Source organism: Eurosta solidaginis, chromosome 3 (genome assembly GCF_040869045.1).
Source record: "Eurosta solidaginis isolate ZX-2024a chromosome 3, ASM4086904v1, whole genome shotgun sequence".
NCBI classification, from domain to species: Eukaryota; Metazoa; Arthropoda; class Insecta; order Diptera; family Tephritidae; genus Eurosta; species Eurosta solidaginis.
In genome coordinates this window covers 18080463-18096330 of record NC_090321.1, presented here as the reverse complement: position 1 = coordinate 18096330, position 15868 = coordinate 18080463, and the positions used below count along the sequence as shown (strand labels likewise).

Genomic DNA, 15868 nt, shown 5'->3' with positions numbered 1-15868 from the left:
ATAGGGGAACTTCTTGAAGGGACTCCCCTTTACACAGCACACCGTGCTTACCTGAGAGAAAATTCACAGAGACAGCGCTACATGAGGTGGTGCGTACAGTGGATGAATACTTTCTGCATGAACAACTTACTCTGACCGCATTCGTGTAAGGCGCTTTCAACAACTTCAAAACTGACGCATTGGGATCAGCCCTCGCTAGGGTAGGGCGAGATATCAGCTAGGAGGAGCGGAAATTGGTGAGCGGATATGTAGCGGCACACCACAAGGTTGGGGGTGCTGTCATCTCTACTAAGGCTCATTACTGTTAATGATATCATAGTATAACTCGGTACAAATGGTGTAAGAAATTTGGCGTACTTTGATTTTATAGTGATCCTGATTTCAGGCCCATTCTCTTAGGTGATGAGTGAGATCATACAAAGAACGTTGGTAAAACTAGCAAGTGGGCACAAAGGTGTGGCCTTAGGCTTAATTCGGAGAAGGCGGAAGTACGAACCACCTACCTTTTAAAAACCAAAGCTAAACAGCCAAAAGTTATAAAAAAATAAAAACAAGCCCGATTACCTACGAGGAGTTTATTGGGCCGAGCTTTTCTTCCAATTTGCGTCATGCTCCTTTAATTGTTCTTACAATTTGGCGGGACGGGAGCTACATGTTTAACACCCGACCTGGAACGGCATATGAACGGTAGATGAGTACCAATCGATCATAAACTCAAGAAGAAAGCGTGAATATGGAAAGCCAGCATTACTTGCTACGCCTGTAAGTCAACGTTCGGTAAAAAAAAATGATAGTGTGGCTGTACCATAGCGTCCAGTGCTGACGTCTAGTGTGGTGGGAAGCTAATAACGGTATAGAAAGCTACACCGGCATCTCTGAAACGGACTCTGAAATGGGGGCTGGAATATATTCGCATACTCTAGACATTTTTATTCATTCAAGGCAAGCCTGAAAATCACTCTAGGTTCAGAACAGTGGAAAGCTATATACATATATGTGCTCTGAAAGCCAAGTAGCAATAAACGCTCTAGCTGCACCATATACTAGCGCAAAGCTGGTAGAAACATGCAAGCTGCATTAACGGAGGCGCTAGAAATATCCGGTATTTGGATTCCAGGTCATTAGGGGATCGCAGCAAACAAGATGTCAAATGAGCTGGAACGTTGAGGCTTAGCGAAAGGAAATGAGAGAATAACCAGAGTCGAAGTATGCCTATACCTCTAGAGACAGAGAAGAGGGAAACTCAAAATTTTTACAGGTACAAAGTTTACCAAAATGGAAGAGCACTTTGACCTGTGCAATTTCAAGAGGTGCATGGTACAACTACAATGACAGGAGAACGAAAAGTCTGCTGAGTAGATCTAGAGCCGAAACCATAAACTCATAGCGGTCTGTGACATTGTGCTTTAGACACGAATGCGGAAAAGATAAGTATTTCGCATAAGGACCACTGTAGATGCTGTAAAGTCGTAACAACTAAAAAGATTTTTCAGCACTTTCTGCGTAAATGCCTGACTCTAGCTCGAGCACGTCTAATTCCTTTCCACAAAATGTGGGTAGATTATCAGAAATATGCTTTCCAAATATTCTTGCTTTTATAAACAGCTCACACATGTCAGATGTAACATGGCAGCAAAGCGGCTTTTTTTAGCTACTCGGGTGAACTGGGTCGCAGCCATTATACCTACCCATATACCAATTGCACGCAAACATATCTGTACCACTGTAAGATACAGGCACCGGTGGTTAATGTAACATTTGTTACCATTGCAACGAAATTGTGACGTTTTTCTTAGATCACACTTTCTAGGTAGCCGATGGAAGGTAATTTAAGTGGTAAACAGGATTAAGCGTCAACAAAGAAACCCTCAAGGTACTAATATGTGCCCTACTACCATTCACTATCAAACTTATATTCCCCGAGTGAAACAAGCTCCCCTCTTCGAAAGCAATCATTACTTATTTACATAACTGATCCTAAATACATATAACATAATACTTGCGCCTTAAGGAACATTTTTTTACTAATGAATTTTTTTGGGGACACACAAACCGCTTGACACTACTCTTACTTACTTAGTTAATTGGCGCTTAACCGTCTAAACGGTTATGGCCGTCCAACAAGGCGCGCCAGTCTCGCCTTCCCTCCGCCAACCGGGGCCAATTGGTTACACCAAGGGAGTTTAAATTGTTTTCCACCTGGTCCTTCCAACAGAGTGGGGGCCACCCTCTACCTCTGCTTCCATAGGCGGGATCCGATAGAAACACTTTCTTGACCAGAGCATCATCTTTCATTCGCATAACATGGCCTAGCCAGCGCAGCCGCTGCGCTTTAATTCGCTGGACTATGTTGATGTCTGCGTATAGCTCGTACAGCACATCATTAAATCTTCTTCGGTACTTGCCATCGCCAACGCGTAGAGGTCCATAAATCTTTCGAAGAACTTTTCTCTCGAACACTCCCAAAGCCGCTTCATCTGCTGTTGTCATGGTCCATGCTTCTGCCCCATATAGCAGGACGGGTACGACAAGTGACTTGTAGAGTATGATTTTCGTTCGCCGAGAGAGGACTTTACTTTTCAATTCACTACCTAGTTCAAAGTAGCATTTATTGGCAAGATTGATTCTTCGCGGGATTTCAGTGCTGATGTTGTTGCTGGTTCCCAAATAAACGAGTCTTTTACTATTTCGAAATTATGGCTGACAACAGTAGCGTGGTTGCCAAGGCGTGTATGCGCTGACTCTATGCTCGATGACAGCAGGTACTTCGTTTTGTCCTCATTCACCATCAAACCCATCTTTACCGCTTCTTTTTCCAATTTGGAGTAAGCAGAACTAACAGCGCGGGTGTTTAGGCCGATGATATATACACTATTCTAGCACTGCGGAATACTCTAAACTAACTCGAAGGTATGCGTGATATTGAATATGTTTATATCACATCTTACTTCTCCTAAAATATGATATAAGGCAAGAGAAGCTTATTAAGGGAAGTTTTGTCAACTCCTACTACTTAATGCATCTAACTACATGTGAAGTACGTAGCAAAAAGTACAGTAAACATGTGCCCTATACTTAAGAGTATCCAAAAAGGCAGATAGTTTAGAATCCATATAGATAAGTCAATAGTAATTGTGGAAACTGTGCCGATTATTACCCATCACACAACTCGCTAAACTACACAATACTACAGTACACTGGTTAGGAAATAAGTGAGTCATATTATGACGAAGCAAGTGCGTGCCAAATTGAATGATTTAATTAGTAGTAAGGTCTAGAGGCAAAAACATACATGCATACATATTGCAAATTAGCTAAATATGCTCCCTGTTGGAAGCTTGACAAATGACGGTTTAATGGGGCTAATTTAAAACTATTTATTTGCATTTAATGGATTGACTTAAGTCACTCAAAGTGAACCTGTTAAGATAATAAATATAATTAATTCTCCTTTTTTCAGTACAGGTTGTATTACTATCGATAAGAGGGCCAGTTTCGAATATCATACGAAGCCAATTAAGAATATTTAAAGGGTGCTACGGATGTTGCGATGTAAAAGTTTAGAGATGAAATAATACCAATGATTATGGATTGAAACTCGTCTAGAAAGCGCGACAAAATCATGCCCTCTAGTAAATCGGGATGTAAATTTTTGCTTTCACACCTGAAAAAGAATGAAACATTAACTTCCTCGCGAGAGTTAATAATAACCCATTTTACGACTTAAAACAAATTCTGATATTAAGGTTATCTGAGGAATGGCTGCTGTCAAAAAAAGCTACCAATCTATACCACTAAACGCTCCGATCCATTTGAAATCAAACGTGCCTGCAGACAAGATACAGAGATCCATTGTTTAATTTCACCAACCTCATGCAGAATAGATCTCAACAGTAAGGATACAATCTATTATAAGAGCGTGCACTTGCAGGCGAAAGCTGGTCGTACTGATATCATTGCGTTTAAAAGAAACTCTACAATTCCTTTTTTCTCTGGGTGGACGATGTAACAGCGATGTCGCGATGCCGTTTGAGTATCCCAGAGAGAGCACTACGTAATATTTATAGTCCTATACGTTCTACCAACAGTATACATTGACGGGGGTATAAGATGAGCTGTATCATCTTTACGCCGATATGAGTGCAACTAATAAAAGTGCAAAGGCTTTGCTCACGTTATGCGAATCGAGAAAGATACTCCCGGCGGAGAGTATCCTAATCCGCACCGTTAATTGCAAGCAGAATAAGAGAGAGAAACCAACACTGAGCTGGGAGTCACAAGTTAAAAACTTGATCTTCTTTAGTGCTCCCAATAGGTGTGTTAGGGGGTTAACTCCTGATCTCTTTCACGACAAGGCAGCTGCTATTACTTAAGAAAACAAACGCATTTCAATAGACGATATGTAGTATACGTAATTTCGACAGAAAAACATATGACAAGGGCAATGACCAAAATCGCTTGAGAGGTTTGCCGTCCGATACAACGTGTGTGTATAGCAACTTTATGGTAAAGATACCCACCAGAGATTATTGGGTAGAGTCGGATCGGCGCTTCGCTACTAACAGCAGTATTTCCATATACAGCAGCATTAGCACATATACCGACGTTTCTAAACTAAACGTTAGGGTTGGAGAAGCGATGTATTCAGAGGACCGAAAACTCCAACTCTTTGAGACTACCCGATCATTTTAGTGTATTTCAGGCAAAAATATCAGCCATCATGGAAGCCGAATCTTCAACTAAGCATATTCCTCCTGACAAAGAGTGCTTAGATATATCCTTTGCCACTTGCAAGCTAATATTAAAAAAGAAAATTTACCATCAAGCCAACAATATATGGCTACACACTCTAGAATGTCAGATATCTAGGATCGTGTCACGTTAACTCCCTAAATAGTTATACAATTTCCACATTTTCACTCAGCCACTCAGCCATATGAAATCCCTACTGCACGCTTTTTAATTCGACTGCTGAGTGGAATATTATCCTATCTCGGCTGCTGTTTCCAAAACGCCATAGCTTAGAAAACTTTTGGACAAAGCCCTATCTAAGAATTTGATCGCAGAACGCCCTATATCAAAACTCATTTCAAGAACGAACGAAGTGCAATACATTTTGACATCAGCTTCGACGTTTTTAAATATCTGAAATAGGGCGTTCTGCAACCAAATTTTGAGATAGGGCGTTATTCAAACGTTCTCTGAGATTGGATGTTTTCGTAACGGTAGCCGAGATAAGATGATATTCAACTCAACAGTCGAATTTGTCTCAAAGTATTGCCTGTTTATGTTACTATTCCTTTTATACACAATTAGGTACATTAAGTACTACACATACTATATATTTTTTGAACTAAATTGTGTGGAATATTTTCATATTTTCAGTCGCCTTCAATAGAACTTGAATAGTAACATTGGATTTTCAGTAGCTATTAGCAATGCTCCTGCTTTTCACTATAATATCAATATTATTTATATGTATTTAATAAGCGAGACAGGCTCATATTGCATTACAAAAAATTTTTTTTTGACAAATTTGACATGTTTCAGAATTTCACTTCTTCACCAGCTTGCTTTTCGAGAGCTAAGTTTGGAACCGCAAACTGCTGCATTCATACATATGCCTTTATGTGTCTATTGACTTTTTTTTTGCTATTCCTTTTATAAAAAATTAAGTACATGAGTATACTAAGTGTTTTTTAATCCAATTTGTGTGGAATATTTTCAGGCGCGTTTTTTAGCAAAAAAAAATAAATTTGCTAAGCAATATGAGCACGCCTTGCTAATTAAATACATAAAATAGATTTGGCTACAAAACTGCATACTCAAAAGAAAATTATAGATCTAAATAAAAAATTCTAATAATTCTTTTGGTTTGCATAGTTACAAATTTCATAACAAATTTTTCTTAAATCTTCGAATATAAAAATAGAAGAATTTTAATGTCAAACTTTTGATTAAAATTGCTACAATTTACTAAACAAAAAATGTATTTATAAATTTCATTGTAAAATCCAGCTAATTGAAAATGTTTCCTAAACCTTTCAAGTTGCATTAACACTTGGCGCTAAAAAAATGTAGCTCTAGAATTCAGTTATTTAATATGACAACACTGTGTTTGCTTTTTCTAAAAAAATAAATTTTGCTTTACTTTTATTAACAATAACACGTGTGTTGTTGCTTTTTTATTAAATTAACTTTCAGCCGTAAACACGTTTTTATATATCTCTTTTGACAATGATCTTGAATTCGTCATATAAACAAATATATGTATGTACGTAATCCAGCGATCCGGTTTGCTACCCACGTTGCCGTTTTGATACAGTTTTATATTTTTTGATAGGCTTTTTTTGCATTTTTATACTTTGGTAAAATTTTTTTTTATAAAATGTACTAGTTTGATAAATTTTTCTGATGCTTGAAAAGTTGAATTCATTAAAAATGCTCTGTTACTCTGAAGTGTTTTTTTTTTTTGTTTCTGCTTCCGCTCTGAACATGAACAGAGCATAGAGCCGAGCCGTAGCATAAGAGTGATAGCATTTCTTAGGCTCTGCTATGAACTAAAAGACTATAACTTTTTTATGCTACGGCTCTGCTCTATGCTCTGTACATGTCCAAAGCCGGAGCAGTAGAAGAGCATATTTTTCGTTGTTTCTGCTGCTATGGAGTAGCAAATGCAAGCACTGGTTTTCCATATTCCTGCTAGAAAATTTTCAATGGTTAACTCAGTGATCACAATAGATCAAAATCGAAAAAACTGCTGATGTAAACTTCTGGCAAGAGGGCGACGATGTAAAGATACATTTTAAAAATATAAGTACGTGTTCTTCCAAATAACTTCTATTATACCTGTTTCAATAAAAAAACAAGTAAGGACGGGACTGTCTTCCGCTGTGCCGAAGACTTCATACCTTTCATGAATGGGGCTAAACAATAATCTTATCCCGTTCGTAATCTCCAAATAATCGGATGTATAAGATAAGAAATATATAGTGAAGAGATGTACATGCCTAAACGATTTTTAAGATAAATACAAAATAAAAAATGGCAAAAAACCCCCTTAACTGAACGATCGGTTGTATGGGATATATATTATATATAGTTCCGCTAGAAATGATTTTTACAGGAAATCTTCTATGATATATTAGAATATATATCACCAAGTTTCACGTTTTTATATTGGAAACTAAGGGAGAAATGGCCAAAAATCTTTCTATCTGAACGATCGGTTGTATGGGATAGGTATATACTAAATACATATAGCTCCGATCAAAGTGATTTTTTCAGGAAATTTTCTATGATATATTAGAATAAATATCACCAATTTTAACGTTTTTATATTGGAAATTAAGGGAGAAATGGCTAAAAATCTTTCTATCTGAACGATCGGTTGTATGGGATATATATTATATATAGCTCCGATGGAAATGATTGTTTCATGAAATATTCTATGATATATTAGAATAAATATCACCACGTTTAACGTTTTTATATTGGAAATTAAGGGAGAAATTGCTAAAAATCATTCTATCTGAACGATCGGTTGAATGGGATATATACTATATGTAGCTCCGATAGAAGTGATTTTTTCAGGATATCTTCTATGATATATTAGAATATATATCGCCGATTCACGTTTACACTTTCTAAATTGCGGCAGGAATGGCCAAAATCGTCTTATCTGAACGATCGGTTGTATGGGAGATATATGTTATAGTGGTCCGATCCTACTGGATCCGACAAATGTCTTATATAATACAAAAATACATCCTTGTGCCAAATTTCATTGAGATATCTTAAAATTTGAGGGACTAGTTTGCGTTCAAAGAGACAGACGGACGGACAGACGGATATGGCTATATCACCTCAGCTCGTCGCGCTGATCAATTCGGTATACTTAATGGTGAGTCTATCTTCTATATTTCTCAACGTTACAAACATCGGACCAACGATAATATACCATTTCATGTTCATGAAAGGTATAATAAATAATTTATTTATTTACGGTTGTTGCGTTTGATATATTTTGATACATTTTTTGCTTGGAAATTTATACATTTTTGCTAAGCTCGCGGCAACACTGTTCGGTACAATAAATTACGACAAGATATTTGTTGCGTTGGATGTTACGTTTAAGTGTTTATTACCGCATAAGATCCCATTCAAGATCTTTTTATAACATGCATTAAATATACAAATAACAAATGTATGTAAAGTAAAAAGAGAGTAATTTCTGTGCAAAATAAAAAAGAAAGAAAACATGAATAGATCTGCAGAGACCGCCTATAATCAGTGTATTTTAATTACACCTTAATGAGATGAAATGTTATATTAAGTTTGTCATGAATTTCAAAATTGTAAGTACTTAAAGGAGAAGTGCTAAACCGACCAATAAGTATGCCGCAATGAGCAGAACGTTGATCTATGCTGATTTAGCATTGTCCGTCCGTATGTCTGTCTGTCTGTATGCCTGACTGTTTGAATGCTTTTATTTCTATTTTCTTTAATTTTTGAGACTCCTTCGTGAATTTCGGTGAACGAGTACATTTTGGTGGCCGATTAGGCCGTTGTCATAACCGACCGGATCGGACCACTATAGTATATCGACTGCTGAATGAAATATCACTCTATCTCAGCTACGCCGAGATATGAAGTCGAAATTTTTTGATATGTCCGAAGTGATTGGTTTTCCAATCGATCGTCCCTTTCTCATAATTGGAAAGGTAATAGCACATGTTATTAATTAAAATTTTATAATCGGTAGTTTATTATTAACTTATAAATAATATTGAATATGTCGTTCTTTCCTAATAGAAAGGTCGTAACGTAAAGTTTTGTTAACAAGGACGTTAATAAGGCCGAATCTCAACGAAGTGATAAGCAAAGTCGTATTTCAGTAGACCGGTTAAAAATTCTGCCACAAACAACTGAAACTTTCTTGAATTTCAAAGTTTGATCTACGGGCACTTAAGAAAAGTGGTTGAAATCGTATAGACGGCCTGAAGGGGACGTTGAACATAATCTCACTAGGCAAAATGGGGCTGCCCCCATGCCATTGGTTAATTTCGTAATGAATTAAATACCAAGCATTTCCCAGCGACTCTGTAACGTACGTGGGCTTAAAAGTTTCAGAAGGATTCAATAGGGAGGGAGATTGCGTTCTGGATCGCATGGCAAAGCACTCATTCCATTTTATCACAATGAACCTTATAACGAGGGTTCCATATTACTGAAGTGTATTCGTTTAATCATTCAAACACTCTGATCCCCATACCAGAAAGTTGAGAACTTTGCTTGATAACTTGTAAGCCTTAGTTTTTTTTTTTTTTTAACTACGCAAACCACCTTCGCCGTAAGAGTGTAAATATTATCTTCGCATAACGCATACTTACGTTCAGGGTTTAGTCCGAGTTGTAGTATATTGCCGAATATCCAATAAACTTTGGGTCCGGGCAACTGTTTAAGTAAATGCCACCCTGTTTTGTATTGCACGTACGTCCAGTAGGCATAAGTTGCGGCGAAAAGTGTTGTTATTATTAGCAAGATTATTGTTATCATTTTGAAGCGAATTATTATATAAATTTTTTTTTCTTTTTATCGATATAAGCCGTATAATTAACTTCAGTTTTATGTTGATTAATCTCACACGTATTATAAATTTTTCATCATTATTATTTATTATTTAAATTTTGTTCGCTTTTTTAAACTTTCTTCCGTTCTAAATACCTTTTTGGCACGCATTTACCGCTAAACTAATCTTATCTACTTCGATTTCAAGTAAGTAAAAGTTTTATTTAATTTTCATTGCGACTTTCCTGCTATATTGTTTCGATTACTATTTAATTGCGTATACATCACCGTTAGCGTTCTAGTTCTAGTAAATTTGTGTTAATATGTAAATATTAAGTTCTCATGTTACTTGATTGAATGCGTTTAGTTAATGTCGAAAATCTCCTCATTTCATTCCCCGACAATGCCAACAATTGCACTTCGCTATCTCATTGTTTTTATTTTTAGGTTTCACTGATGAATGCAATCAATGCAAATATGAATTTATTTGCCCTACAGAAAAAAATTATCAATCGCTAAAAAAAAGCTAACTAATAACTATTTTACCGGACTCCTGAAATTGACGGTATTTGATTTAACTACAAAAACTTAGCTATTAACTAGTTGTAAACCAGGCCTCTCATATACAATCGATTATTCGCTCAAACGACTAGTCGATTGGTCGAGTAGCAGCTGTTGCATTGATTGAAAATTGTCTAGCTATTATTCAATTCATAATTGCATAACTGTCATTATTTGAATACTGCCTATGAAACTTATTTTCTTATTCCGAGGAAGCCAAAGAAGCAAATTGGAAAATATGTGAGCTGCAAGTGAATTAAAATAACTCTACAATGGCTTTACAAGTAGCAAAACTCATTTTAAATTTCGATTCGAATCTGTCACTAATCGAAAGCAAACAACAAGTCAATTTGTCATAATCAAATATTCGACTAAACAATTTTTGCTAAACGACTAATCGATTACTCGAATAGTCGATTATCAAGAGCTCTATTATAAAGTCATAGAGCACTACCATGGCAATTGGAAAAACAAATCGTAATATTTCTAAGTCATAAAATTTCAGGAACGTAGCATCTAAGCCCAAAAGAAATAAACAAGGGGTGTCGTCATAGGGTGGTATCTTATCCCCGCATGATATATCAACAGGTCCCGACCTACCCATTGATGTGCTGTGCAATAAAATAAACGACTATCTTCCTAAACTCTCCAGTTTCTTCACCTCGCGCAACATGACATTGTGACCAACCAAATTCTCGGCGACGTTATTTACAACGTGGACAGAAAAAATGTCCATATCGGACATCTACGTCGATGGCTTAACGCTATCGTCTTGCATCCAAAAAATACTAGGTGCGACGTTCGATCAGTATCTTAATTTTGGTGAGCATGCATTCGCAATTGTACCTTAAATCCAGAGCCGTGACAAAATCCTCGAATCTCAAGCCGGTAAAGTTAAGAAAACAGTCATTACCACTAACAAAGCAAAGCCGAGCCTAAGAGATACACACTGTATGAAATTACAAGTCTGTCAAAACACCGCTTTCAAAACTACTACGGGCTGCCACATATAAGGTCCTGTCAAGCGTATTGTGCTAAAGATTGATGACCACTGTGAATCGCCTATTTGGACCTCATCACTGCGGCTTAAAACCTGATAAATCCACTATGACCATATTTTCACTATGTGTCAAACCAGCAAAAAAAATTTACACACATCACCTCTTCGTCGATTTTAAGGCAGCCCTCGACACCACAAAAAGGAGCTACCTATATGCCGCTATGTCTGAACTTCGTTTTCCCGCAAAACACATACGGCTGTGCAAAATGACGTTGAGCAACACCATGCGCTCAGTTCGAATTGGGAGAAACACCTCCGAGCCGTTCGAGACTAAAAGAGGTTTCATAAGCATGCAACATGACAACATCAGGTGAGACGGACGTCTACGCGTTGGCGTCAGAGAGTACTAGAGAAAATTTAACGATGAGCCGTACGAGCTTTACGCAGTTATCAACATAGTCCACCGAACTAAAACACAGCTGCTACGCTGGTTAGTTTATGTTATGCTGAATGAAAGATTATGATCCGGCTAAGAAAGTATTTTTATCGGAACCCGCCTATGACTGCTGAGAAAGAGCGCAGCTCCTACTCCGCTGGGAGGATCAGGTGGAAAGCCAGTTAAATTGGCTTTGTGTTACCAATTGTCGCCAGTTAGCACAACGAACGAACGACTGGCGCGCCTTGTTGAAAATTATAACCGTTTAGACGGTTTAGCGCCAATTAAGTAAGTAAGTAAGTAAGTTGACTATAATTTAGTCGACCGGTAGTGCAAAAAATAACCACGTCAGATTTTTTTTTATATATAAACAGATAATAGTGTAAGTTAGTTTAGCGAGAACCTACTTGTCGTTAGCTGCTTTTCCTGCTGGGTTGCTACAGATATATTTGTATTTATGAGCGCTTGTTTTAAATATATAATTAGGTAATTTAATCTAAATTGTAAACAAAATTATATACTTTTGCATGCTGATTAGAGTAAATATTGATAATAAAGCAGTCAATGCCATGAGATTAGGCGAATTTAACACTTGCAAGATTAACATTTTCCCATCTACCTCACGAGGAAAAGTATTGCAGATCTCATCTAGTTATGCTTAGGCAAATTATTTACGATATGCTTTTTTATTAAAACCTGTACACATGTGTAATATAATCAATATCCACTTAAGTTGAACATTTTACGCGAAAATCGCGAAAATTCAAGGTCGAAACACAAACTTTTAGTAAAATTTGAACATTTTTACTATGAATTTTTCTGAGTATGCAGTTTTGTAGAACATGTAGAATTTGAGTGAAATAAAGTGTTAAAGTCCGTGCACACTAAGCGACACGACACGTACCGACAAAATATTCTTTGCATGTATTCTTATGGAACCATGCACACCTAGCGACAGTCGGACGACACGACACGACCAAGTTGGCCAATTACGCAAAAATTCCGCGAATATTTTGTGGAACGTGTCGCTATGTGTCGCGTCGCTTAGTGTGCACGGACTTTAACACCTACTATATTTACACACCCTCAAATGCGTACCATTGTAAATCATAGAAATAGCGCAACTAACAGCTGATCGCTGAAAATTCGAACATTGACACGCACAGTTCTCGACTCAGTTTCAAAAAAAAAACTTTAGATTATTTAGCTCAAATTTTAAAGTTATACTATGTTCAAACAGAAAAATAAATTGAAGCCATTTCGATTTAAATTGAGTGGTGTTCATACAACTCTATTTAGCTTACACAATAGTAATTTGATAGCTGGTTGGCTCATCTCTACAGTAACAACATATCTTTGTTGAGACTGTCAAAATGCGCGTGTTGGTATTAGTTGAATGGAATGGAATGAAAACTAAAACTTTGAAATTTTTTTGTGTGTTGTAAGAAAATGTGTTCAGTGTTTTGTTTTCATTTTGATTTTGCCATCTTCTTTTGACAGTCCCTACTCCAGTGAAATGAAAGACATAAAATCAGTTGATGAAATGAGCCAACCATATAGTTCAGCCATGCGTAAGTGACGTTTAAATATACTCAATAAACACACTTTACAATGTTGCATTTGCAGGTTGAAACAATTTATTACGCAATTTTTTTTAAATTGGCAATTTATTATTACAATTTATTATATGACAAATTGCGTAATAAATTGCTCAAACAGTATAAATTGCCAATTTGGTGTGTGTTTGAACCTAGTATTAGATAATCCTTACGAATTTCGTATGTATAGAATATATAAGGCGTTTTTGTTGTTATTAAAACAATATTTTTATTTATATAATATTATTATATGTCATTCGACTGCCTATTTAAGTTGCCAAACTATATAGTAAACAATGATGCGTACATCCTAGTTAGTGATTTGAAAGCTGTTTACATTGGTCTCATTCGCATCTGTCTAAAACTTCCCTGCAAGACTCGACTGCGTGAATACCAAAATAAAGCAATAAAATTCACCGACGTATTTGATTAAACAATAGTACTATGAAAAAAAAAGAATATTGAAAATACAAAGCAGTTTCTGGTAGAAATTTCCCTAAAAATCGAGTTTACAACACTCGTAAAGCACTAAGGTTATGATACGTCATTTAACCGATATGTTCTTGTAGGGTTTCTTTAAATATAAAATGTTGAAATCATGTGTGGATCGGATTGCATTTGCAGGCAAAATGCGTAAATGCACTCAAATGCGTCATTTCGAAAATGCGATTTGTAATGGGAAAATGCGAGTGTACATTTCACATTTTTTTTCCATATTCTTTATAACAAGTTTGGCAAGAAATGAGTGCAATTTTTGAACTCACCACTGCTCTCCAATCGCTTAAATAATTGGCATTTTGCTTATTTTCATTCTTATTATTTATTTATTTGTTTTTTTTTTTTTTTTTTCAAATAACTGAATTGCCTATCTGGTGCGAAACAATTTAATTTGTAGGGCATGAGAACATCAATTGTGTCAATAACAGCGAAGCGATAATTAGACCGATGTCAGATAGAACTTACGACAGAACTCCACAACTAGCCCCTCGAACGTTTTATGCGCGCTTGGTAGGATTTTACGTTTTAAAAATTTAAAAAATGTTTTACATGAGGCGCACTTATCTGTCAAAATTTAAATATTTTGGCGCAAGGCGAATTCAGTACCAGGTGTTGTTATCCCAACAGCTGATTGCTTCTTCTTGCTTATTTTCCATACAACGCCTTGTACTACAACATGTCAGTTAATCGGAATCAATGAAAATTTTTTTTTGACTTGACATTCTTCTGCACGGCGAATTGTTTGATTTCGCTTTACCACCACCTGGTATGGATTCGCCTTGATTTGACATTAAGATGATAGCTTTATTCGCCTCATATTTTGTAAAGTTATGACCAAGGCGAATTCAGTACCAGGTGTTGTTATCCCAACAGCTGATTGCTTCTTCTTGATTATTTTCCATACAGCGCCTGGTACTTTAATATGTCAGTTACTCGAAATCAATTCAAATTTTGTTTTGACTTAACATTCTTCTGCACGGCGAATTGGTTGAATTTGCTTTGCCACCACCTGCCATCGATTCGCCTTGATTATTACTTAGACTGTTTTCCTCGCATTATTCTAATTTATAATAGCATAAAGTTCTATCTGACAGTCGCATAGAGATTATTTTAAGTAGCAATCTTTGCCCAAACAATTGAGATCGCTATCCATAAATTGTTAGCCGATTACAGTTATCAACAATGATGCCGGATCAAACAATTGAGATCGCTATCCATAAATTGTTAGCCGATTACATTTATCAACAATGATACCGGCTACTGCATCGTAGTGTTAGAAATGTTTGGCAAATGTGCATAAGTTTAGTATTCACACAAAGAAAAAGTAAATTGTGAACTGTTTAACACAACACTCAAGAAATGTAAACGTTTTCGGCGTCAAAGATGCCATAAAGGCCTCGAAAAAACGTGATGTCTGGTCAGGACAACCGCCAACGCTTTCCTAGCTCATCCTCCTTATTATGCTTTCGAGCCAGCTTTATCTTAAGGACAATACCAAGGAACATAACCATATCGGGTCAGACCAGCGTTACTCACTCAATTGAGTGTGATCCAAGTCTAGGTACCTTGTACCTTCGCTTGAACAGAATCAGTTTGCCTTTACTAGGGGTAGCATGTTTCACTAACGTTCACTAGTGACTTCACTAGAACTTTTCCTCTGACCAAATTCGCAAAGTCTCTAGATCATCTTTACCAATCACGACTTTAGGCTAGCCAGCCCCTCGTCCGGAAAATTCAGTGTAAATATTACCGAAAGCTCAGAAAATCTAAAATTGGTACCTATTTTTCTGATATGTCACTTATTTAATATCAGAAAAAATTCTTTTTTTCGTTAAGCTTCTGGCTGTGGGATGTGTTTGTGTTAATAGCGATACACTTTCGGTGCTTGCATTAATTAGTGTTTCACCTAAAGTGGAAAATACGTCATGCATAACGAATAAAACTATTTATATCTCCTCATAATTCAATTAATATGTTAGGCTTCTCTAACTTAAGGAATGTTTTTGGCTCTCTGAGCTTAAGTTGTACTTAGCAAACTTGCGATACTTTAGAGCGGCATAATCCGCTTCGTTGGGTATCAGACAGTGTAGATAAGCCGTTTTTAGATTCCTCGAGTTTTTTTTATACATTATTTTATCTTGTATTGATCGAGCAATAAAACTTACCTTTGTTTACCAAAAGACTATTTCCAAATCATGAAAGATA

At 36.5% G+C, this 15868-nt stretch overlaps 1 protein-coding gene across 1 annotated transcript in view; it reads right to left on the bottom strand.

Annotated features, from left to right (window-relative positions):
• Positions 1-9819, bottom strand: part of LOC137243394 (probable cytochrome P450 4e1) — a 33849-nt gene extending 24030 nt beyond the window's left edge. Inside the window, exon 1 of the mRNA XM_067771140.1 lies at positions 9393-9819. Within this exon, the coding sequence (XP_067627241.1) occupies positions 9393-9558 (166 nt within the window). The 5' untranslated portion in view covers positions 9559-9819. The remainder of the gene's footprint in view (positions 1-9392) is intronic.
• Between the last annotated feature and the right edge of the window lie 6049 nt (positions 9820-15868).